The 27,240-nt window shown below is 36.9% G+C and overlaps 1 protein-coding gene across 4 annotated transcripts in view; it reads right to left on the bottom strand.

The window, feature by feature from the left end:
• Nucleotides 1–739: 739 nt before the first annotated feature.
• Nucleotides 740–27,240, bottom strand: part of MICU3 (mitochondrial calcium uptake family member 3) — a 133,183-nt gene continuing 106,682 nt past the window's right edge. For all 4 annotated transcript variants that reach the window (XM_067530652.1, XM_067530654.1, XM_067530655.1 and 1 more), the window contains 5 exons: nt 25,536–25,707; nt 16,295–16,403; nt 12,964–13,121; nt 8,034–8,108; nt 740–3,024 (listed from right to left, as the gene is read on the bottom strand). In XM_067530652.1, the coding sequence (XP_067386753.1) occupies nt 8,040–8,108; nt 12,964–13,121; nt 16,295–16,403; nt 25,536–25,707 (508 nt within the window). In that variant the 3' untranslated portion in view covers nt 740–3,024; nt 8,034–8,039. The remainder of the gene's footprint in view (nt 3,025–8,033; nt 8,109–12,963; nt 13,122–16,294; nt 16,404–25,535; nt 25,708–27,240) is intronic.

The raw sequence follows: 27,240 nt of genomic DNA, 5'->3' as shown, positions 1-27,240 counted from the left end.
AGATCTATTTTCCATAAACCCATCTTGATTGGCATTAATTATATTATCCTACTTTAATTCTTTATTAATCAAGTCCCATATCAGCCAGTCCATTATCTTACCTGGGATCAAAGTCAGACTGACAGGCCTATAATTACCTGGGTCATCCTATGATTCATTTTAAATATTGGCACAGCATTAGCTCTCTTCCATTCTTCTGAAACTTCTCCAGTATACCAAGACTGATTGAAAAATCAACATTAACAGTCCGACAAGCTATTCCTCAATCTCTTTTAAAAGATATGTTTATGCATAAAGGACTAGAGAGCAGCTTGAAAGTTGACTTAAAAATGCCCAAACATTGGCCTCTATTGGTGCCTCCACATTATTCAGTTGCAGCATACACATTTTCCAGATTGCTAGCCAGTCAGGGACAGGCTATTTCCAATGATCTCTTTACTCAAGCATACCAACTGCTCCATACCTAGAGGGTGCACCCACATCAATGGCATGTCCCACTGTCCTGCTTTGCTTCACCTATGTGTCTTTTAACCTTTCCTCTCTCTGTGCAGAAGTCTGTGGCAGGACAGCATATACATCTGCAAAAGTTGCTAAAGAAATCAAGAGAGTCCAATTTTTTTGTGACAGAGTGGGAAATTATGATTCATGACACTCTTGTATGTACTGAATACCAAGAAAATGTTATAAAAAGATAAAATAATTTGATATATCTGCACTGCAACAAAGGAAATTAGTTTGTTTCAAGTGCGTTTATTCTGAGATAAACAAGAATATGATGAGCATAACTTTTCATATTAGTGCACTGTTACATAAATTATTATTACTGTATTATAAACAAAAGCAGGAAGTACAATCTTATGGACTAATCTGGCACTAAGAAGTTCCATTTTATGCCAGTCTACTGTACTTAGGAACCATACAGAAAAATATACAAATTGGAAAAATGATACCAAGACTTTACACACACTGTGACTGGTCCTGCAATTGATTACACATGGGGAAAGCAGTCCACTGCATACTGATAACTGCAACATCAGGGTCTATCAGCATTAGTCCAAATCTCTTTGATTTTCTAACTGACAGTTGTGAGAGGAGAGTGCAGTAGGGACTGCATGAATGTTTGTCATGGGAACATTGTCTACAGTAGAATATTTCTAATATTTTTCTAGCTAGCATTTTCTCATAATATGATTCTTATAAAAATCAGATCAACCATGCCAAAAGAAAACATTCTAACTAACGATTTTTCTGAAATTCGCAAAGTGGAATTTCTCAAAAAAAGTTTTTTTAAGTCAATATTTTTTTTTAAAATGGATAAAATCTTTGTAATTGATTAGTCCTGGAATTTAAGCTTACTAACATAGAAGCAAAAATGTTCTTTTCTATTCATGCATTTAAATATACTATATGGTGTATGAGTGACAGACAGACACATTCTATGATAAAAGAAAAAAACTCCCTTCATTGTGTTCGTGATAACAATGAAAGATTAAAAACAATACATTGTGTCTAATAGTTGATTTAGGATTCAACTGCACCACTAAACCAAATTTTTTTTCTTTTTTTACAACTGAGAACAGTATAAATATTTATGCTAAATAAAGTTTCTTAAGAATGACATTAATATTGTATGTGTCAAAGTGAGTTAGTATTTGGAGTTTTATTTACATTATGCTATCAGCCTTGTAAAACCAGTGCAGAACTTTTAAATGCAATTGCTACATTGAGGAAAAAAACCCCAAACAAACAAAAAAGACAGGATATGTAAAAACAAGTAGAACTGTGCTCCATTAATCATGACTTTTTAAGGCCTAATTCAATAACAAAATCATTCTTCACAAGGTAGATATCTGCAAACATGAGGCCAGGATTGCTTGCAGAATTAAAACCTAATTGATTTTAATTGGCTAAAATTCCGAAGTCTCATGGTATTTATCACTGTAACATTTTATAACTGGCTGCAGCTCTCTGCTACTGCCTGGAGTCCTTTTTAATATTTTTAAAGCCACACCCCAGGGTGTAATTTGCATATTTTTCAGTACTGCATGCCAGTCTAGCAAAACTGGAAAGGATTAATTTCTATCCCATATCATATCCAACTTTTATGTAAACTGCATTATTAACAAGCAATACATGACTAAGCTGAAATCTATACTCTCGTGAAAAAGTTACAGAAACACAATGCTATATATTAAATAGCACTGTATTATCTAACATGATAAAATATTAGCTAATATTTTGACAATTCATTTTTGTTATACTGTACACAATTAGACATCTTAAAATAAGGAGACTATTAAACTAAATCAGTAAGATTATAATAGTAAGACTTACAGTTTTTGGACATCAGTACCTATTAGTTAACAGCAATGAATCATTCACATTATCCTATATCACAACTGCTACTTATAGTTGTTTTTAAATGACAGCTTTGTTGGCTCATGAATACTTACAACGTGTACATTCAACTCTTATGTAATTGTTGTGCTACAAAATGCATTCTCATCCCTGCTTTAACACAAACGCCATATAATATTCATTTTCTAAGAACAAATTCAGAACCCTACAACATAGAAATACTTTTTTGCCACTGCCAAAAGGCACATTTACCAGTATGAAAAAATATTTTTTAAACAAAAGGCACATCTCAAAATAAATACAAATATATTTTAAAACACATTCTTAAAGATACACTTCTATAGGCCAGATGACAGTGTAAGTCAACCATTAAAAATTAAAAACAATTCATGAATAGATCAGCAAACTAAGTGGAAAAAACCTATGGTGATTCAATGCATCACTGCTGCAAGTCATAGATACATAATTTACCTGTGTTATGCTGTTTTTCACACACACAATATCTAGGAAAAATAGTAGTAACCAAATGTTGAAATGTTTTCTTTCCTTTAGTATTTATCCCAGCATATCTCGACTCCAAAATTGCTTCCAGAGCTCTTTTAAATGTTTGCTTGTTACAGTCATCACACAAACACAGTAGTCCTTCAAACCATGTTCTGGGGTCTTCTGTTAAAAATGAACAAGCACAGAATTAAAACAAATACTGTGCATTAAATTCCTTGACACCAGATTAAATTTTACAGGCGTTCATACAAACTAGGTAAATTTTGTTTTACTACAACCATGAAGTGCTAAATCCTCCAATTAAGGAGACAAGACAGGTGATGTAATATCTTTTATTGGACCAATTTATGTTGGTGAGAAATACAAGCATTCGAGCTTACACAAAGCTCTTCTTTAGGTCTGGCATGTAGGTCCTTGCATATGAACAAAGTTGTGGATCTGCCTGAAGGCAAATAAGCAGTTTCCAGAAATGCACCCCTACCCCCAAACACATTATTGGTGTTCACCCAGTAACTTAGTACATATTAGTGGCTAAATGAAAACATATCATTTTGTTCAGAAGTCTTCTACTCTTAAGATAATTTATTCCTTTCCATAGCTGTATGAAAAGGTTCACATTAATACACAATAAAATAAAAATACCAAAATTTATTGGTGCTTGTGGAATTGAGGGACTAATGGCAATGGCTATAGCCAAGTATAAAACAAAGGCAGATGATATACAAACTTCCTTGCACTGTTACGTCAATCCTGAATTACTAAATTTCTATTTCAGTCCTGAGCCATCCAATGAAGAATTACTATCATGCTGAACAGTACTGAGGTTCTGTGACATTGACAAATACCCACTAGAGAGTAGGATAATTGGGGAGCAAGGATGGTCTAGTGCAAGGGTGGCCAACCAGTCAGATATGAAAAACCAAAAAATAGCTATTAATAATGCTAAGAGCCACATTTTTCTTACCCTCCATAGACAATTCCGCTGATCCCTCATTTTCCAGGCAGCTTGTCAATTTCACTTCTCAATTGAGGAGCTCCCCTCCTCCCTTGCCCACCACCACTAATTCCAACTAATGGATCAATTTCAGCCACAGCTTGTAAATTTCACTTTCCCCTCCACTCTTACCCTCTACAGACAATTGGCACTGATTGGTCAATTTTGGTGGCAGCTTGTCAATTTCACTTTCCCCTCCCATGCTGCTTGTCAATTTCAGATCAAAGAGCTGCAAATAGAAAAGAGACACATGCAAAGCAAAGAGCATGTGGGGCTAGCGAGCTGCATTCAGAGGAGCAAAGAGCTGCAGTCTAGTGATTAGGCTCTAGCATGGGACTCCTGAGCCTGAGGTTCTATCCCTTGCTCTACCAGACTTCCCATGTGACCTTGGGCACACATCACTGAGTCTGTTCCTTAGTTCCCTACTCACAAACAGTAATGTACTAATATACATTAAATATTGTGAAAAGATCAGATACTACAGCAACAGGGGCAATGTAACTACCACAGACAGGCAGGAAACATTAAAAAGTCACTTTCATTTGTGACCTAATCTAGACTTGAACTCAAGTGTCTGGATGTGAATGGATAGGAGGATGTTAACTTATTTTGGGCAGCCTATCCCCTTGCTTTGGTTAAAATAGTTATAGGCACAATAATTGCAGAGGTTAAAATAAAAAAAGATTGATGCATTTCAGACAAAAAAAATCATTGAAGTTATGCAGGTTTCACCATGTTTTGCATAAAACTGAAGCATTAGATAGTAAAATATGCATTCCATTTGCTCTTATTCATTATCTATTGTGTACAAATAAAAAGCTTAAAATATTGTTACACAATTATTTTTTAACAGTTTTTCTCTAATAGCATTGATCTGTCATGCCCATTTTATAGAACAATAAAAATTCCAAGGACAATCTAGTCCATAGTACAACACAGTGCAGCCTGCAAATGAAACATCAGAAATAACGCTTACGTGAATACATCAGCATCTAGTCAGAGATTAACAGTCCTAGATTATAATTTAAAAGTAAAATTTTTATATGCATTGCTCAAAGTAGTTTGTTGCACTTTTAAAACACGTTTACAAACATTAGACTGTAAACATACAGTGAAAAGCACATTCAACTGATTACATTGGCAGATTTTTATATTGCAGACACACTATGTGTTTCTTTGTATACTAGGCTGATGTTTAAAATCATTAATTGATTGAAATAAATGTTCAGTTTCACAGTTGTTAATGGCTCTGCCTTTATTCTCTTTTCAATTATTTTGTATAGTTTTGCAATGACTTTTTAAAATGGTATATCAACTTACTTTCATTTCATGATAGGTACAGTGTGAACAGTGCAGGTTCTGTTGATTTCAAGACAACTCAGAGTAGCAGGCTCAAAATCACTTCAATTATGTTTTTAATAAATAAAGTTGGCCAAAACTTGCTTAAATTTCAGCTCACCAATCTTCATAACATAGATTAGTATTTTAAATTAATGTACCATCTTTTATCTAAAAGGAACTAAAATTACCTAACAAACTACATATGGTATGGTATACATATCACTATTGAAATGCAAATGCCACTAGGGTGGTGGGCGGTAACCAACTGATGCACATTAAGGGAGGGCAGAATTTTAGCTAAGGCAAAGAGGGTTAAAAAGCCACTCTTACAAAAAGCTCCAAGAGAATATCCAGGTATATCAGACAGGACCAGTTTTTAAGTCTCACCTGAAAAAGCCTACATGGCACTGCATGGTACTCAGTGCATCTATGTCAGAAGGATGAATTAACTCTGCCTGGATTTAAACATCTGGTTTCAGGGAGTATGGGTACTTAAACTTTATGCTTAGACCACAAACCCTCTCTTGTCTTAAGCTAATTTTACTAGCTTTAATATTAATGTTCTGGAGTTTTTCTGAGTGATAACATTTTATTCCAATTTGGTAAATACTTACTATTGAAACTCACTAAGAAGATATCATAAATGTATAATACTTTACCAATCTATTTAAGACCTGATGTCTGCCCTGAAGAAGTTACAATATAAAATATAAAAGGACAAACAAAGATATGTCAAGGCATGCAACAGAAGTGCAGGAAAAAGAGGATGTGAAGGGATGATTGGGGAAGAGAAAACAAACTACTCCTGGAAGAAACTGCAGAACTGGGGTTTCAGTTAGCAAGAGATTGAATAAGGTAGGAAAGAAGGAAAGGAATATAATGCTCAGGTTACTAAGATGGGAATCAAAACAGTAAATCTTAGAGATGATGGGAAGATAAAATTAATCTAAAAGGGAATTCTTCTTACCTTGTGTGACTAACCAGTTAGATTATTAAACTGAAAGAATTTAAAAATCACTTTGTTTTTACCACTTCAACTGTCATTTGCATTTCATTTCACCTGTGCAAAGAAACTATATTTTTGCCTGTTTAGAATGAGTTTCTACCAGTTCTGAGGCACTAAAACAATCTTGCAGTGTTTGGGTTGGGCCCACACACAGAATTTTTAAATTAAAAAGTTTAATCAAAATTTAGATTTCTTTTTTGGAAAATAAAGTCTTTTTGATTCTAAGTTTCATATGTGATAGAGTGGGATATATCTGAGTCAAACTCTGAGCTCTATCTTGTTGTATGTTTGGAAATATTGGATACTGACAACACAGCCTGCACATGCCCAAAGTCAACCTATTGTATGATACTCCCGATAGCTCCCCCACCCAGGAAAGGTGTTTGATACCATGCTGAAGGACAAACACTAAACATACATCTACACAGTATCTGGGAGGTGTAATTCTCAGTGCGGTAGATGTGTACTCTCTTCCTCTGCTTGAGCTAGCATACTAAAATTAACAATATAGCCACAGCTACACAGGGGGTGGTTCAGGCTAGTTGTCCAAGTACAATCCCACCTGAGCCCCATGATACATACAGAGGCAGCTAGGCCAAGCTACTGCCATACCCACACTGCTATTTTTAGGCATTAGTTCAAGCAGAGCTAGTGCATGTACATCCACTTAAGGAGGGAATGACATGCTGCTGTATAGATATTCCCCTTCTGAATCACTAAATCCCCAATCTGGGCTCAACAACTTTGCTTGGAAAGATGGGATTTCTACACAAGGTCCTGAAGGGGAAAAGGGCAAACGTGACTGGTGAGTACATGGCTTCCTAGTGTGAGCACATGGCTCAGACAGGGGCCTCATTCTTCTCTGTGTGGAGAATAATTGGCACATGTAAAAACAACTTGAAAGAGAGAGGATAGGAGGAATTCTGCCTAGCTGAAATGCTGACAAACTTCAGACTCACAGGAAGGGTGAGATCGGCCTATGGGAGGGTGCTTCTCAATAGGCTTTGTAGTTTTCAAAGATCTGTAACTCTCACATTCTTTAAGAATAAAGGTCTGAGTCTGGCCTACAGTTCCACAGAGAAAAAAGTGACTAGATCCTAGGCAGACCCAATTTATTTGGAAGCACATGGGTGATTGTTTCCACCCACAACAGATTAGTGATTGTACAGTGGCATACGGGGCCAGGCTCTAACATCATAACCCCCTTCTCCCCCTGCATTCAGAAACTGTTTGGGGCCTATGCATAACTACTGTATAATATGCGATTATTAAGGACAGAAAGGAAAAAAACATTATCATTTATAACCTTAAATCACAAAAAGCATCAATACATGCTTTCTACACAAAGACAGTTCGAACAACATTGTTAGAAATACACCAGGCTATTAAAAATAAGTACATTTTCAAAATAAAATGGAATTAAGTTAAATACCTATTTCTCAGGGGGGAGGAGGGAAAATCTACCTTTACTATACAAGACTTTACTACTACTATATATATATCATACAAAGTTATCTGAGGCATGAATAAAACTAGACAGAAAATACCAACAGAAACACACAAAATTTGTGCTGTGGGGGAGGGAGAAGTGTTTTCTTGAATACAGTACAAAAAAAGCAATAAGTCAAAAGAACAATGGCAGCCTTTAGATATTTTAAGTCTAAAAATACAATTATATGACCTTTGAAAATACTATGACGATTACATTTTGATAATCTATTCCTTAATTCTATAATGGCAAACAAACAAACAAAACAGTGGCAGTTTAACATTCAGCCATTCCCATCAGCATGTCAGCACACTCAGAAAGACTAAGCAGCTAACACGTACCGTAACTTATCTGCTATAGAGTTCTTTCTTCACGCAGGATTTGAAAGTGGTATACCTCTGTACAGTTTTGTAACCCTGTGGAGCAGACGACGGAGAAGTGAACAGATGCAGACAACATGAGAAGGCAGCCATAGTGGCATGAAAATACAAAAGAATAGGGATTAAACGACAAATAGCTAAAAGTTAGTCATAGTGTATAGTTAGCTATAATAAAATGTGTTCATCATTTAGTCTTTATATTCCAAATGATTTTTAATTGAAAATAAATTTTTTTATAAAGGATGATTTAGCATTATAGTTTGTAAAATAAAATATATGAAAATCATTTTCTTAAATCAAACAAAAAGCAAGGAAAATATCTTTCATTGTTATGTCTCCTTGCTATACAATATTTGTGCAGGTTTTAATAACAAACCCATGGCAATATTCTGATGGACCACTGGGTGGCAGCTAAATACACCAGATCATCTCAAAAACGGTTTTCAAATTGAACCCTTTCTCTCAGGTTATAACAGTTACTTTTTAACATCAAGTCCTATACTTGGAAAAGAAATAAAAATTCTGTTTGATAAAACCAATTAGACATTCAACTTTTTTATATCTATGCTAATTTCTTGAATATTCATGTATGAAGGCAGATACTGGAGATATAGTTTACATAAATAAAACATATAGCTGTCCAACTTGTAATGTTAAGTATTCCAGTTAGACAAGTAGATAATTTAAGACAATGGAAGAGAAAATGATTGTGTATACTTGTTAACCTTCTATGAAGGTTAGTATCTGGTCCCCTCTCCATTCCTATAACTTTTTGTCCTTTAACGGACATTAAAATCAGATGATCCCTTAGACAGAACAAACGCTACAGTCCTGACAGTATCTTTTTAGAATTCCAGTTTCACTAGCCCTGTACGGTGACTAACAGAATTCTTTGCTCTTGCTTTACTAAGTGCACTTGCTTTATTCAGGCTTAATGTGGTCACAGAACACTTTGTGCTAAAATATTTACTATTAATTGTAATAACTATATGCTTCTTTCAGGCAAAACATCCTCAATAAATCAGAATTTTTAAACAATTTTAATTATTAGAAAATATTGCTTCAACAGCTAAACAAAGTAACAGAATATTATTTTTCCTTTCAAGGCAGCACTCACAGTTGAAGAGGAGGATTTTTTTTATTAATCATCAGTACTATGTCAAAACAGTCACATGACACAAATTCAAAAGGTAGAATTCCAGGGTCTTTCTAAGATGTAGCAAATTGAAGCTTACCTGGCCATTATGAGAAACTACGATAAAAACTGCAGGGTTTTATAAGTAACATGAGAAGCTAGCATGCAGGAGGGATCTCTGATTGAGGCGAAGCATTTATAATTGCAAGAACTACTTCCTTACATTATACAGAAAAGAAACGTTATCTCGGAAAGCCATACTCTGAACAGATGCCTGCTGTTATTTAGTTTCTATTACTCTTTTTACTAGATATTTTTAGCTAACCACAAAGACTGATGTGACTTATAGGGGTGTATCGTTGTATGGTATTTGATATTAAAATATTAAAACGCTGCACCTGGACTTCATAAATTGAAATTTGACCTTCATAAAGTCTGACCAGCCAAATACTTATTTGCAGATATGAAATTTATCAAGCTGTTAGTCTTCTTTTTTCCCTAAAAGCTTACAGAATGTTAGGTACTATTAGGAAATGAATTGACAATATGATAGAAAATATCATAATGCTAATATATAAATCCATGGTACACTCTCACCTTGAATAATGTGTACCCTTCTGGTCACCCTATCTCAAAAAAAAAAATTAGAATTGGAAAAAGTACAAAGAAGGGCAACTAAAATGATTAGAGGTATGGAATAGCTTCCATATGAGGAGAGATTACAAAGACTGGGGACTGTTCATCTTAGAAAAGGGCTGCAAAGAGGGTATATGATAGAGCTCTATAAAATCATGAATGGCATGGAGAAAGTGAATAAGTAAGTATTTGTTGTTTACCCCTTTACAGAACACAAGAACCAGGGGGTCAGATATTAATAGGCAGAAAATTTAGAACAAATACAAGGAAGTACTTCTTCACATAATGCATAATCAATCTATTGAACTCATTGCCAGGTTAAAAAAAAAATCAGATAAGGTCATGGAGGATAGGTCCAATAATGGCTCTTAGCCAAGATAGTCAAGGGTGTCGGGGTGTTCCTAAACACCCAGAAGCTAGGACAGATGACAGGGGATGGATTAGTCGATAATTGCTCAGTTCTGTTCATTCACTCTGAAACATCTGGCATCAGCCACTGCCAGCAGACAAAAGACTGGGCTAGATGGACCATTAATCTGACCCAATATGTCCATTCTTATGTTATGTTCTTAGAAAATGGAATTTGCAAAACTTACTATGGACTTAACACATCATAATATTTATTAAGAAATCGCTTTGTTACTTATATGTTAGTTTTAATTTATCATGAGACAACTGCTTCAGCACACTACGAATATGACTATAATTATGGCTAAAGAGTGAAATTGTACTTGTTTTGGCCACAATAAATACTTTATAATTCTGCAAGGACAAATTAGTTGGAAATAAATTATCCTGGCTACTAAGACCATATCTGTAACCTTCTGCAGGTTGAAAGACCATAGATACTTCCTGCCACTTTGGGCACTTAAGAAGCAGTAACGAATTACACGCTATGCCCTTTTTCTTTTTCATTCTACAACTCAGTAATGTTTGTTTGTGTTTTAGTAGACTTCATCAAAGAAAGAGAGTTTTGCAAGAGGTTTGCAACAAACACCATTACCTACCCAGGATGGATGTTGACATGTTTTTGCATCATTTTTGGAACCTTGCTAGAAATTGATCCTTACAGAAATAAATTAATGTTGTCAGTATCCTGGAATTCTACTCTCCCAAGGGAAATAATATATATTTAGGACTCATATGACAAGGCAGTGGGTAGTTTATGCCCATTGTAAGAAAAATGATTACATCATTGTGGTTCCTGTAGTATGGAACCTAATTTTGATATCCTTACACACAATAAGTAGCACCTGAGTAATAGAGCAGTTCCATTGAAACCAATGGGATCACTTGTGGAGCAAGGTGCCACTCAGTATGAGTAAGGGTATCACAATCTGGCCCAGTGTGTGCTGTACACTCCCATCTTTGTGAACCAAGAGCTTTTCAAGTTGCCTGCAGGGAAAGCATGGTACATTCAAAGCAAAATAGTATCTGATGAAAATGACTTTTAAAGATTATACTTGATTTCTGTGCTGTTTTTTAATAATGTTAAAAAGAACCATACATATATTCCATATTCACAAGAATTATTTAGTAACTAGACTGAGCTTTGGTTAAGTTGACGTACACTATACATTTCTAATTAGTTAACATAGTTAATCATGCAGTCAAACATCTTTTAATGGTTATAAAACAACTATACTTGCATACTATCAAGAAAAAAAAATTAAGATTTGAACACCAGCAAAGAAATAAGTTTGTGTCACGATTTCTGAAGGAGCATCATCAACATGTTTTTTTCCACTAGGTCAAAATACAACAAAGAACGCTGAGTCACCTACTAAATTCAACATCATTTTCTACACAAGACCTAAAATTAATAACCAATTTAGAAATCTCTTCTACTTAAAAAGTGAGTAATACAGTGAGTAAAATCATATTATGAAAAAACAAATCCAAATGTCAATTTAACAAGTACTGTAATCTCTTTATAGAAAGAGTTTAAACCTTGTATTTAAAATGTTATCTTCTCAGTTTGAAAAGAGCACATTACATTTTAAAATGAAATTTAAATAAACTATTTGTGATATTGCTATATAAAAATAAGTAAGAAAAATGTGTGACCTTCATATGATCATTCTAAAAAGATGTATGAATTTTTCTAACTGCTCTATTTAAAAATAAAATCTAAAATTATTTCTAGATCCCAAATCAACTCATAAGTATAGCAAAATAACCATGCAATCACTTAACACCACTATCCAATGTTCAGGCTTAGATCCCAATTGTCCAACATTATTTAAAAATTCTCCTTTGAACTTTGACACTACCAAAATTTCCTTCCTTTGCTGGTGGATTGGGAAGGGTGTAGACTTAGAGAGTAGTGAGGTCTACAGATCTGCCCCATGGCAAGTCTGCAAATTCAGTTTACAGGCTCATTTTCTATAACAGCTTTTAGCAAATTATTTCTAGCCCCCACCCACCTTCCTGTGTTGTAATGTTGATTTTAAACCCGCTAGATACAGAGCTAAATTATCAAAAGCAGCCAGACTAACCTTGTTCATACAAAAACAAACAAACAAAAAATCCCAAGCCCCACAGCCACTGCTGAAAAGAGTCTTAACAACTGGTGCTGAACACAGAAATATAGTTTGGTTCATGGCTACACTTGCAGCTAGTCATGCTCAGCAGGATTTCACTAATTGTTAATTTCACTAATTAAAACCTTGATCAGATGTACCTGTCGCAGATACCCATTTTCAGTAACTGCTATTTGTGTATTCTATTAAGTTTTAGTGTTTGGCCTTTGCACAGATACATAAGGTGTATCTTCCTCCTTTCTCCCCTGCCAATGGCCCAGGCACAAACATAGTACCTGTTAAAACCCCCAACCCCAAACCACTCCACACCAGCCAACAGAAATAGCAGTATGTAGAGGAGAGCACACTGCACTTCTGAGATGGTCCTATATTGTAAAGGCACCCTCTGACCCACTATCTATGGTTCTCCCAGAATAACAAACTTCTACAAATCAGGAAGAGATTGATCTTCTAGACCGTTTCCAAAGTCTTTCAAAATATAAACATTAAATCAGCTGTTAATTCACAAGCTACTTTCACTACTTTGGCAATTCTAATACTGAGTCAATTAAAATAAATATAATATTAATATTCTTACCCTGAACCCTCGATTCAATCTGTCCTTCATAATGCCAATAAATTCCTTATAACTCAGCTGGTCGTCTCTGTCAACATCAAAAATCTTGAAAACTGTGTTCACCAAATGTGCTGAAAGCTTCAGGCCTGTAGCTACATACACAGCACGCTTGAATTCATCTATGTAAACAATACATCAAAAGAAAAAAGTAAAACATAGAGAGTTATATTATGTGTTTTAATTTCTGTATATATCATAAAAGTTTACATGTTGTGATATACCCTCTTCAGCATAAACTTTTCTAGTGAACTATATGCAATGAAATGCAAAAATGATGTTATTGCTAAGTTATGTTTGCACATTTAAGCAGTCAGAAGTAAATATGTGCAAATTAAAGTTGAATTTCTCAGCTTTGCATACTGTCTTTAGTTACATGATCACAGATAATTTTTGATATACATGTGTATCGAAAGTTGTACAGGAAAAAAATAAAGGGACAAATTCTTTGTTGGTGAAAACTGGTGCAGATTCACTGAAATCAATTAATTTACATCAGCAGAGAATTTAGTTAATAAACTACAGTTTACAAAATATATTATATTGTATATAATCACATAATTAGAAAGTGTATCACAGAGATCTGATGTTCTATACAGTATATTATGCTTGTATAAGGAACCTTACATTTAGATGGCACTTCCCCTCCAAGCTCTTTCATTGATCCACTGTCCAGCGATAAGGAGAGTCCATAAAAAGCCCGACTGCTACTCATGTTAGGTGGTGTACCAAGTTTGGAGAAGAAAGACTGTGCCAGTTTCTTCTGAATGTGTTTGGATGTGATTTTTCAGTTGCTTATAACTTTCTGATCCAATCATTTGTTCAAGTTTATAATATATGCACCCCTCACTAGGGGCTTTTTATGAGCCATAATCCACACCCATTTTGAGCAGAAGCTAAACATGGAAAATCGTAACCCATAGGCAGTATGAGAAGGAACTGAAAAACATGTGGTAACTGTTTCAAAGTTGTAAGTATTGCAAATATAGGGCCAAATCTTACTCATGTATGTATTTCCTTTAACAGATGAAACAAGTTTATTATAAAGATTATTTGAGAACAATGTTGATGGAGGGGAGGGGAGTTAATGAATTCGTAAACTTGGGGGGTCATACCCTATAACTGGAGAATTGCTAACACAGTACTCATTTTTAAGAGAGGGGAAATAAGTGATCCAGGAAACTACAAGCCCGTTAGTTTGACCTCAGTTGTATGCAAAGTCTTGGAACACATTTTGAAAGAGAAAGTAGTTAAGGATATAGAGGTAAACAGTAACTGGGATAAAATCCAACATGGTTTTACAAAAGGTAGAGCATGACAGACCTATCTGAGCTCTTTCTTTGAGAAGATAACTGATTTTTTAGACAAAGGAAATGCAATAGAGCTAATCTACCAGGATTTCAATAAGGCATTTGATACAATTCCACAAGGGAAATTAGTTAAATTGGAGAAGATGGTGATTACTATAAGAATTGAAAGGTGGATAAGGAACAGGTTAAAGAGGAGACTCCAGCAAGTCATACTGAAAGGTGAACTGTCAGATTGGAGGGAGGTCACTAGTGAAGTTCCTCAGGGCTCGGTGCTGGGACCAATCTTATTTAACATTTTCATTCATGATCTTGACACAAAAAGTGGGAGTGGGCTAATAAAATTTGCAGATGACAAAGTCGGGAGGTATTGCCAATATGGAGGAGGACCAGAATATCATACAAGATCTGGATTACCTTGAAAACTGGAGTAATAGAAATGGGATGAAAATTAATAGTGTAAAGTCACGCACTTAGGGACTAATAAAGAGAATTTTTTATATATGTCGGAAATGTATCAGTTGGAAGTGACAGATGAGGAGAAAGACCTGAATGTATTGATTGATCACAGGATGACTGTGAGCTGCCACTGTGATGCAGCTGTGAAAAATGCTAATGCAGTCCTAGGATGCATCAAGTGAGATATTTCCAGAAGAAATAGAAAAGTGTAATTGCATTAGATAAGGCACTGATGAGATCTCTGGAATCCTGTATGCAGTTCTGAACTCCCATGTTTAAGAAAGATGAATTCAAACTGGAATAAGTGCAGAGAATGGCTACTAGGATGATCAGAAGAATGAAAAACCCAAGGACCTTGGCTTATTTAACCTAACCAAATGAAGGCTGAGGGGAAATATGATTGCTCTCGATAAATACATCAGAAGGATAAATCACAGGGAGGGCAAGGAGTTATTTAAATTAAGTGCCAATGTTGACACAAGGACAAATGGATATAAACTGGCCATCAACAAGCTGAGGTTTGAAATTAGATGAAAGTTTCTGACCATCAGAGGAGTGAAGTTCTGGAACAGCCTTCCAAAGGGAACAGTGAGGGCAAAAAACTTAATAGGTTTCAAGACTGAGCTTGAAAAGTTTATAGAGGGGATGGTATAATGAGATTGCCTACAATAGCATGTGGCCCATCTGCAACTACCAGTAGTAAATATCCTCACTGATTGGAAATGGGACAATAGATGGGGAGGACTCTGAGTTACTACAGAGAATTCTTTCCCAGGTGTCTGTATGGGGGTCTTGCCAAAATGCTCAGAGTCCAACTGATTGTCATATTTGGGGTTGGGAAGAAACTTCCCCCCACATTAGACTGGCAGAGATCCTGGGGTTTTTCTGCCTTCCCCTTTAGCATAGGGCACAGGTCACTTGCTGGTATAAACTAGGATAAATGGTGAAATCTCTGTAATGGGAAGTCTTTAAATCATGATTTGAGGACTTCAGTAACTCAGCCAGAGGTTATGGATCTATTACAAGAAGGAGTGGGTGAGGTTTTGTGGCCTGTGATGTGCAGGAGGGCAGAACAGATGATCATGATGGTGTCTTCTGGCCTTAAAGTCTACGAGTTGTATGTATGATACCTTTTAAAGTTACAAAAGATCTCTAGGCACATGAATAAAACATTAATTAGCACAATAAGGAAATAATTAATATTAATCAAATTCAGCTAAATATTTTTCAATTTTTAAAGGAAAAAGAATGATTAAATTACTTTGCACTGATAGCATCTGTTTAAATAATATGTTCATCTGAAGTGGTGAAAAACACAGTACTATCTTCTGATAAACTGCAGAAATATCTTTATTTTCAAATATCAAGTAAAACTCTCTGTGATATAGTTCTATCCTATTTTCCTAGTAATATCCAGCTATGATGAAAAATTGCTAGAACAAGTGTAGGAGGACTGCAAGTTCCACAAAAGATCTGTTTTATCACTTATTAACAAATAAGCAATAATTCTTTAATTTATAAATACTCACCCTGTCCTATAGAACGATTTGCAAAATTATACATTTGCATTGCTATTGCAAAATCTTCTAGGTTGTTCAAAAACTGGAAAAATGATCTGAACTCATCAAATGTGATACCCTATTGAATAAAAGAACCATCATTAGTACTGCTACAATAATCAGTAGAAATGACAAGTGAATAAACACCAGTTAGAAGGTTGCATAAGGCTATTTCATTTTGGGACATATCTGACATTCGCTACAATAAATGGGAATTTTGCAATTGACTTCAATGAGAGCATGTCTTTTCCCAACAGGAGTTCTGACAGATATAACACTTTTGCATGTCTGTCACAGTTATGGGAAGTTAATTTTCACTCAAGAAACATTAACTTAGAGTTAGGTTGTTTCACTGATTAATGTAACCCTTAAACTAAGAAAGTTATTATGATAAAGTAACCATTAATGTACTTTTACATAAATATTGGAATATCTTTACAGTTCAATATATACATCACGAGAATAGATATATAAATAGCATGCAGTATTGTTGTAGCCATTGTAAGGCTTGAGGTTGTTTTCAGCTAACAAGTTGTAGGTCGAAACTCATTTTAATGGCTAACGAAAATACCTGAGCCTCAAGGACAATGGCTAGTGTAAACATCCAATGGCTCAGGAAGCCAGACGTCCTATTAGTGATTCTAATTCTAATGAGAACAGCACATTTGCTTTTAGAATTTCTGTCTGACCTGCCACCACCCTGTAAGGACCCCCCTCCTTCTTCCTCCACCCTACCCCCGCCCCGAGTGTAGCCCTAGGATCCTTGACGTAAGTAGAGTAAAGTGTCTCTGCAGGTATGTAATGACCATTATCACTGTTCGTCTCTCCAGATGGGACAATGTCTGTATTTGTAAGTGAACAGATAAAGAATTTAAAACGTACTGTGTAATTGATAAGAAAGCATATATAATTGACCACTGTAACACCATGAAGTTGAAGCTGATTTATCAGACTTCCTGGTATCATGAATAAACCTCTTCAGTATTGTCTGTGCTGCCTGATTCTTGGAGAAAGAATCCTTCGTGCTTTACACGATGTTGGATATTAGTCCAAGATATTAGAGATAGAAGGTGAGTGAAGTAATATCTTATATTGGACCAACTTCTGCTGGTGAGAGAGACAACCTTTTGAGCTTAAACAGAGCTATTCTTCAGGTCTGCATATTAATAATTATACATACGCTCAATGAGTTCATAAGTACATGTTGTGAGTCTAAGTTAAGTTCTTTCCTGTGAATTTTAAGGTGAATTTTTACATGTTCACATTTGTAGACACTTGAGCTTTTTTCAGCTGATGCTTAAACTTATACTGGGAGGGGCTCCTTTTGCTTTGCAAGAAACGTTTTGAGTGATAGTCAGAAATTGAGCATTGATTAAAGCTTTATCTGCTGGGTGTGCAAAGTTTTTAAAGGAGTACCAATGATTTTTCTTTCTTTCTTTCTTTTTTTTTTTAAACTGAATCTTCTGCCCCTCTCTAGTTTTGGCTCCAAATCTATAGCCCTGATCCCTATTTCAAACCCCAGGCCCATTCCATAAGAGACCCTAACTACCTGCTGCACATGTTGACTCGCCTGATCTCAGCTTTTATGGAATATTAAATCAGAACCAGTATTCTATTCTCATGTTACTTGACCAGTCAGCTGCCTTCGCCACTGTTGACCATGCTCTTCTTCTTGAGGTCTTGTCCTCCCCTTTTTGCATCCATGACTCTGTCCTCTCCTAGTTCTCCTCTTACCTCTCTAATTACTCCTTCAGTGTCATTTGGAGGATATTCCTCATCTGCACTATAGCTTTCTCTAAGGGCTCCACAGGGTTCTGTCCTTGCTCCCCTTCTCTTCTCCCTCTACACCTTATCACTGGGTAATCTCATCTATAAACACAAATTCTACTACCATCTCCATGCTGACGATTCACAGATGTACCTCTCTACTCCAGATCTGTGTGTGTTTGTGCAAACTAAAATCTTGGCCTGTTCCTCTAATGTCCTCATGGATGTCTAGCTGTCAGTTCAAACTCAATAGGGCTAAAACAGAATTCTTAATCTTCCCTCCAAAACCCTCCCTGCTACCTCCTCTTTCACTGTGGAAAAACCATTATCCTTCCTGTCATTCAGGCCTGTAACTTAGTCATTATATTTGACCCCCCTAGGTCCTCAAATCCAGTCTATGTCTAAATCTTGTCAATTCTTTCTTCATCACATCTCTAAAATACAGCCTTTCCTATCCATCCACACAACTAAAACTCATCCAGGCTTTCGTGATCTTGCATCACGATTACTGCAACATCCTTTTTTCTAGCCTCAACAAATGCAATCTTTTCCCACTTATATTCATTCAGAATGCTGATGCAAAGACCATTCCCTAGCCCATCACTTTGACTAGGTTACCCCTCTCTTTGCATCCCATCACTGTCTCACCCATCTCTAACACATCAAATGTAACTTTTTTGTCTTCACTTTTAAGAACCGTATCCCCATGCTGTCCTAACAAATTTCATTCACTACTGAGAAGTCAGCTTCCATCTTCAATCAGCCCATGATGACAACCTCCATCACACACTTTTACACACTTTTAACATTTTCAAACAAGCACCTTGCTTTCTCCCATGCTATTCCTCCCCATAAACATCTGCAAAGTTCTCTCATTATCCTACTCTAAAGCCCTGATGCCGTGATGTCTACAAAAACACTTGACACCTGTTATGCCACTTCCTATCATGCTGAACAACACTATCTCTTCACTTTCCTTGTACTCCCCCATTTATCCATCTATGTCCATCTGTTTCTAGTCTTATACTTAAATTGTAAGCTCTTTGAGGCAAGGACCATCTTTTTGTTCTGTGTTTGTATAGTGCCTGGCACAATGGACTCCTGGTCCATGACTATAGCTCCTAGATGCTATGGTAATATAAATAATAATAATTTGAGCTATCTTATAGGCAAGTCCAGGAGACGAAAGGCCAGTGGAGCTGGGAAAGGGAACTGCCTCCCCCTCTGGATTCATGCCCACATGCCTACTTCCCATGAACCTGCTATGGTTTCATGGGTTGTTCTGGATATATTTCTCCTATTTATATTTATAGAAGGATCAGGTTAACCTGTCCTAAAAATACCTGCAAACAGATTGACTGAATGGGACTCAGAATTCTGATTTGCCACACCAGAGCTCCACTCCATCAACAACAGAAAGTGTCTACCTACTTAGCTCTGCCAGGTAGGTACTTCTGGTGCAAGCCTTCATCTCACCCTCTTCTCTACAGATGGAGAGGGCATTTGAAACTGAAGGGGAAAAAGTGTGAAACATCTAATTTGCATGCCACAATGACCCTTCCTAAGAATAATGTCTGATTCTGCTTAGCTTTGAGAATTGATGAAAATTATCATACTGGATGGGTTCAGGACATCCACATATATCTAAATATGTGGGTGATTTAATCTACACTGGGCAACAGTTTTACTTTCCCAGTTCTATTTATATTTTAGATCTAAATGGTGTGACGGGTTCCCTTTGGGTTCCACCTGAAACCAGGGTACCGCTGTGCCCCCTTAACATGCCAAACTGGGTTGTCTCCCACACTACTTTGCTAGTGACAAGCAGCAAACCCATCCAGGTGCTGTAATCACTCAGCCCAACAGTAGGTGGAGCCCTACGCCCAGCTAGATTGGATGAATGCTCTGAGAGCTACTTACGAATCTCCCAGGAGAAAGGCCCCAACCAGTCTGCCCCAGTTCCCTGCCCTGCACCCTGTCTTGCCCTAGTCAGAAGTCTGACCAGTAAATTTAACAACCAGTTTACTCTTCCCTCAGCGTGAAGGAGACACACCAGCCTTTGTTAACTGAGTGGGGGATTTTTCAAACACTTTACAGAAACACACTGTTTTAGTTAGTTATTAATTACAGAAAGGTGGACTTTAAGTGAGCAGAAGGGGTAGGCATAAGAAATCACAGACAGGTACCAAAGGAAATAAAGATAAACATAAAAGCTAAATCTTATACCTTTAACACTAGGCAGTATCTAGATTAAGTAGTTTTCTCACCCCGCTTGGATGTTCCAGTTCTCAGGCTTCTTTCAAGCCGGGGTCCAGTCTTTTAGTGTTCCAGAATTCCTGTTGCTTTCAGCATGGATGTGGGAGGAGAAAGGACAAGGCCTGCAGCCTCTTTTCCTTCTTTTATATCTTCTGACCACATGGCCACTAGACACTAGTCCAGCCATGTCCAGGTGGGCCCTACTGAGCCACAAAGTTGCTCAATCCCTCCCGTGCAAGTGAATCATAGAGCTGAGCAATCTCTATTGTACAGTCTTGTGCAACTGTCATTGTATTGTATATCCTTTGTTTACAACTCTTTTGTTGGCTGATGGCTGCTGAACCCCTCCTATGCGGGGGTGCCTCCTCTACTGTTACTATCAAGCTAATAACGTATAACAACATATTGTAATAACAACAAAATCTTATAACTTGATACATTTCTCATGAAGTTCTGGCTAAAATTGTGGAGCCTGGAACTGATTTGCTATACGAATCTCAAACTGGTGGATGTGAACAGGTGTTAAGGTTTCGCAACCAACTTGCCCTTCGCCATATTGCTAAATGGGAGGGAGGTCTGTCTAAATGGTGATGTCCTGGTATGGAAAAGGTTAAGAGAACCCTTGGTCTATACAGAATACATTTTGCAGCTTCAACCTTCTGAGCTGCCATGAAAACTATTGCTTTGTATTAGTTGATGTTCAGGGTGAAGTGGTTTTTATGATTTGACTGAAGAGGGCCCTCATCGGTGTCCAAGTGTGCTCCCTACAATCTTGAATGTGGAGTGGCTTTGTTTGGCCAGTGGGAATAAAAGGGGTTGTGGCTTGTTTAAGGGTTTAACACAAAGAAGAGGGAAGGGCAGAGAAGGTATCACCTGAGCCAGGAGCAGACAGAAAGGGGCTCAGGTGGACCACTCGCCCATGCACATCTGAGGGACGGAGGGTATTTATGATTTGTTTTCTCTAGGAAAAGCCCTCTTTCATCCTGTAGCAGCAGCACCCACCCTCCCATCTAGGGGATCAGAGTAGGACCAGGAATTATCATCTGCTGTGGATATTACTCTAGTTGCCTTTTTTGGAGCTGGGAAGGAATTTTGCCCCTCATTGATGGACTGGCTTAGATGGGGTGGATTTTTTTTCCATCTTCCCCACAGCAGGTCAGGGACTTGGCGGGACAGATAAGGAAGTACGGTTCAAGCTGTTACAACTTAACAGGTGACAGGTGCCCAGTGCAAGTACTCATTCTGTAGGGTGTCTGGTTCCCTGATAACTCCATTTCCAAATCCAGTTTAAAGGGAAGACATCACATAAGGAAGCTCAGAAAAGAGCTCCTACATCTGGTACAGCTGGGAGACGGCCTCCTTTCCCCAGTCCCTTAATCCTTATGAAGGGAAGGTGCCAGCAATAGGTTGGGACCAGTTTGAGAGCAGGAAAGCCTGACAATAGACCTCCCCAAATGTAAGTGGAAAAGATTAAGGAAGGAATGATGACATGCACTGTATGAGTTATTGCCGAGTAGTTCCCAGATGAGTTAATACAGTTGCAGCGTAATTAAACCGTATCCCTTGCATCTTGTCATTCTCCCTGTGTGGCCAGGATCATGTAAAGTGCATGTACTCCACAATTTTTGCATTAATGCCAATAAAAATAAATAGTCTGATCTCTGCACAACACAACTTTCACTGAAATCAACTGCAGTTTCAGATGCTCAGTATCTCTCAAGAGCAGGCCAATAGCATTTGCTACAAGAACTCACCTTAAAGCTGAAAGAGGGGAAGGACAAAGAAAGACAGAAAGACAAAATTAAACTAAATTAAAAGGGGGGAGGCAGGATATATAATTTGGATGTTTTTTTCTATTCCTAAAATAATTTATTTGTAAAAATGAACACCTATAAAAGAGCAATAATTCTGCATACATCTTCACATGTGAAATGATCTAAATGGATTTCCCATGTTCCTTATTAATTTCCAGGTAAAAGTGAAGACAAATTTTTTTGGTTTGATTGGGGAGATTATGTTTTTAGGACAATGAAGTGGATTGTGACATGAATGTGGCAGTAAAAAGGCCTAACTTCCTTTAAGAGCTGATATTTGTAATGTAATTCAAGCTGCCAGTCTAAATGAATCATTATTTGGCACCTGTTAGCAAAAGTAAGAGAACATCTTGTGAGCAGGAGCGTGCCAACTGAATGTATCAACATGCATTTGGTCAGCCAAACGATCATCACATTGTTTTATGGGCTTCTGCATATAGAAATTCGCAAAAAGACTAACTGTGCCATTTGTGAATATAGCAAAGTAACAGTCTGCCATTCCCTTGAAAACAAAGTTGTCAATTTTGCTTTACTGTTAGAGAATTGTATAATAAAAAAAATTCTGTTTTTGTAATGGCAAAGCCCTAATATTATAATGCTAATTAGGAAGTCAATTATAAAGGGTAAAAATTTCAAAAGCACCTAAATGACTTAGAAGCCTAAATCCCATTTTCAAAAATCTGTAGAGTATCTGTGAGCCCTATTCTAAGGAGTTACCTTCTCCACAGTTGAGAGTGCATATTTTAATAATCGCTATTATGTAACTGTAGAAAACTGAGATGTAGCACAGCATGCTGCATTTAGAATTATGGGAATTATATGAAGGGATAGAGAATCTCTAGAACAAACATGTGGGTAAATTCTCATTTGGATTACAGAGCTTATTAGACAGCAAAGAAAACTTATATGGGACAAATGGCATGACAAGGTAGTTTCCTGGCTGATGGTTCTGTTACACAGCACAGCCAAAAAAAGGAAGAGAGCCTACTGAGTCCAAGATTTTTCCCACCCAGAGAAGTGACATTGAAGGAGTCTATTGAACTTCAAAAAGTATTTCTTGTGTATAACTCACAACAAATACATTTTCTTTTCAACTAAACTGCCATCTTAGCTAGTTATATACACAGGAATCTCTATACCCATGATTAAAAACAATGAGAGACCTGTAGCACTTTAATGACTAACAAATTTAATTTCTGCAGGCATAAGCTTTTATGGGATGTAACCCACTTCATCAGATGTAAGGAACAGAAATCAGATGGAAGGTATATATACACATATCCAAGGGTAAGGAACAACAATGGGGAAGGTAGATATAAGCAAAGGAGGTGAGAATGTGTGAACAGTGACAATTACTTCTTGTAATGAGATAACCATTCCAAGTCCCTATTTAGACTCAGTTTGATTGTGTTCACACATTCTCACCTCCTAATCAATGGTTGTGAATAGGCCTCAACTACTCTAACTGAATGGACTTTGCTTATATCTACCTTCCCCATTGTTGCTCCTTACTCTTGGATATGTGTAATATACCTCCTACCTGATTTCTATTTCTTACATCTGACAAAGTGGGTTACAGCCCACGAAAGCTTATGCCTGCAGAAATTAAATTTGTTAGTCTTTAAAGTGCTACAGGACTCTCATTGTTTTTGCTGTATACAGACTAACACGGCTACCCCTCTGGAACTTTATACTCATGATTGTGTGCCATTATTTTCCCCTATCTATGTGCTATGTATATTATTGTAGCTGTTATTAAAAATAAAAAAACAGAATTTTAACCACAAATGTCTGTTTTCCCAAACAAGCCTGCTCCTAAATAAGTAAGGCTTGATTTTAACAACAAAATATATCTGGCTGCCACACAGTAAAAAAATGCCATACTGCAGCAAAATCAATTTCTATGGCATTGCAAAGGCTTTCTAATAGGGAAAGCCATATGGCACTTTTTTGGCTCATATGTAGAAGTGGGCCCATAGAGGACTAGTTTGTATCCTGAGTAAGGAGCAGTGAGTAGCTGCATTGCCTCAGGAGTAGACCAGAGAACAAACTGTTTCTCAGAAAGTATTTCTTCTCTGCTCCCCCTTGATCTGGAGAGTGAGTGAATTTCTTCACCCCTTTTAAGAACCAGCTCGCTCTCCTGAACCATGTACCAAGTCAACTACTCTGGTTGGCAAATGAGTGAGGGGGCAGAGCAAGGGCTCCTTGTGCTTTCCACCCTTTCCATTCCCACAGGGAATAAGAGTAAGGGTCGGAAGAGTAACAGGTAAGTAACCATACGATCTTGTACAGCTGTGTAAAGATTGTGACAATCTAACCCAGAGCAATTGCTGTGTCTCACATAATTAAACTACAACAACATTCATTTTTGTATGCTTACTTAAGGCACCCACTATAAATATAACTCCAGCTTTACATTCAGCATTTTGTTTTAATATTAATTTTTTAAATGTCATAACTATTTTATATTTTAATGGTTTGTTTTTTCAGACTAACAGTTTAAGGTAATTGCCGGAGCATACTTACTGCTTTTAGTTCCACAAGCAGAACAGTCAATACTATCAAAATGTGTAGCCATTTTAAACAAAGTCAGACTGTTTGCAAGTATTTCTAGGACAGATTAACCTGATCCTTCTATAAACACAAATAGAATATACCCAAAACATCCCAGGGTCTACAGGGCACTTGTAACACAAGCTCTATTGATTTGCACTGATGCAGTCAGCAACCACAAGATTTTTCTATTGCTCAGATGGACTACTGACAACACATTTGTTGCTAAATAATGAAGGATTAGCCACCTAATGTTCTTTATTGTTTTTAGTTCCCAAATTCTTTGAAAATATCTCTTCAGCCACTGATAAGAAACACTCACTCATCAATGGCTATCTACAAATGACCTATTAAGACTTATTGGACTAGATAAAGAGTGTCAATATTGTTTTTGAAAAGGTGATATTCGGGTGGTAGCAAATAGAAAAAGTAAAAAAAAAAATGTGTTTTTTCACTAAAGGTGAAAAGCCTCATTAGGAAATTTCATTTCCTTACAGCATTTAAGCCGGTTGTTGTTTAAATTGAAGGTTCAATATAGTATTAAGCCACTGTCTTTAAACACCTCGTAATTACTGGATAATTTGCCTGATACGGTTCCTTGTTTTTTTAACCTCATATATTTTACAGATTAAATACTGTGTCATTCAGTGTAGATTTTGTAAAACAGAAGATGCAAATTAGATGATCAAAGATACTTAGGGTGAAACCCCGGTTCCACTGAAGTCAATGACAAAATTCCCATCGACTTCAATGGTACCAGGATTCATCCTTAGGATTTTGGGGTTTATCTTCTACCATCACTGTAGTATTTGAACACCTACCTTTTCTTCAGGAATCCTGCAGCGTACATTTTCCAGGTAACTTGATGTATTTTCCACATTTGTATATCTCAAAAGAATATGAGCAAAGTCTTCCTCACTGATGGTGTTCATCCCATTAGAGTAGGAAAGGAATTCTATTTCTAGAACTTCGGTTTGTAGGTTATCCATAAATCTAAATCACAAACATAATAAAGATTGAACAAGAAATACTTTGCACTTCTACAGTTCCTTTCATCCAAATATCTCAAAGCACTTCTTAAACTCAGTAATTACACCTCACCAAACCCTTTTTAGGTGGGTAAGGGATAACGATAAAGAAAATAAGCACTGGTGGTCCTGGTAAAGAAGCAGAAGCCAAACCTTCTAATTATTTGAATCTGGCAGAAACATATTTTTCTTTAGTTTGATCAATGGTACAATTTTTTGTGGCACAACTATTCTTAGTAAAGATTTTTTAAGTGCCACCATCTTGTGGCTGTTAAATCTAGATGGCCAGCCATTGAAATTTAATTGCTCCAGAGAAAAAACTGGCTTCTGACCAGAACTGGTTTATCAGGGGAAAGATCGCCTACCAATGAAGTAATCTGGTCAGGGTTTTGGATCACACAGGGAAGCTGGTCCAGGAGTCACTTGTCAAGACTGGCAGGTTATAACAGGCAGGAATTAATGTATATGATCTCTCTTTGGCCATTTTTCATCAGCTTAAAGATGTGGGAAATTGCTGTAAGGAATTGATGAAGCAGGGGGAGCGGGGGACACTGCTTCTCTGAACACAGATGGTCCCCCAAGGTAAGGGTGATCTAGAGTGAGGGGAAATGAGTGTAAGATTTAGTATTTTTTGTACAGATCTGTGTATTTCCTGTCTGATTAAGTAAAGAGCATTAATGTGCAAGAACCTATGCAAAGTCTGTCTGTCTGTGCTATATGCTATACTTACTACATGTCTCCGGAAAGAATTAAACTGTTACCCTGAAGGGTTCACACCCTTGGTGGGATTCTGAAAGACCATGTGTTTAACCTACTGGAATATCTTGGGGGTCAGCGCTGGACCTGGAGGCCTAGGTAGGTGAGCAAAGGGTTTCTATTTCCATCATGGGCTAACAAACAGAGTCAATGTCCAGAAAATGTACCAGAGAGACCAAGGGAAAAAACAGTGCTTCAGCCTGCTGAGATGCAGAGAAGCTTAAAATATCCAGGGATCCAGATGGTTGGATTCCCTCACACCAATCTAGTTAGTGAGTGGTCATGAGGGGGCATGCAACTGGATCTGTGAAAACCTGTTTAGTATCTTTTGGCAAATTTTTACTGTTAAGTGATAACCACTATATGTCCCTAGCAAAAGATATAGATGTAAAGACAAAATCTCTGCCCCAAAGAGTTTACAATCTAAACAGAAAATGTAACAAAGAAGAAGGCCAGGGGAAAACCCCCCCACTTTAAGTGCTGCACCTCCTGCAGCACAGTACGACCTTTATATAGCAGAGTACATTATGACACAGAATTGGGGTATTAATTCAGTACTGGTGCAGAGGCAAGAATACCATCTACTGGATCACAAACACTACTTTCTATAGCACTGCATTTCTTGGAGTCAACACATGTAATGAATGACCTTGCCTAATAGATTAGCTTGCAAAAATCTGATGATAATACAGGAATGTTTCTTTGGCCTGCATTAAAACCAAACCAAACCAAACCTCATAAA

Source organism: Emydura macquarii, unplaced genomic scaffold, assembly GCF_026122565.2.
Source record: "Emydura macquarii macquarii isolate MOO-44397 ecotype Brisbane River unplaced genomic scaffold, CSIRO-AGI_Emac_v2 contig_3108, whole genome shotgun sequence".
NCBI lineage: Eukaryota > Metazoa > Chordata > Testudines > Chelidae > Emydura > Emydura macquarii.
Note: the sequence above shows the minus strand (reverse complement) of the source record. Positions and strands in the feature narration are given on the sequence as shown.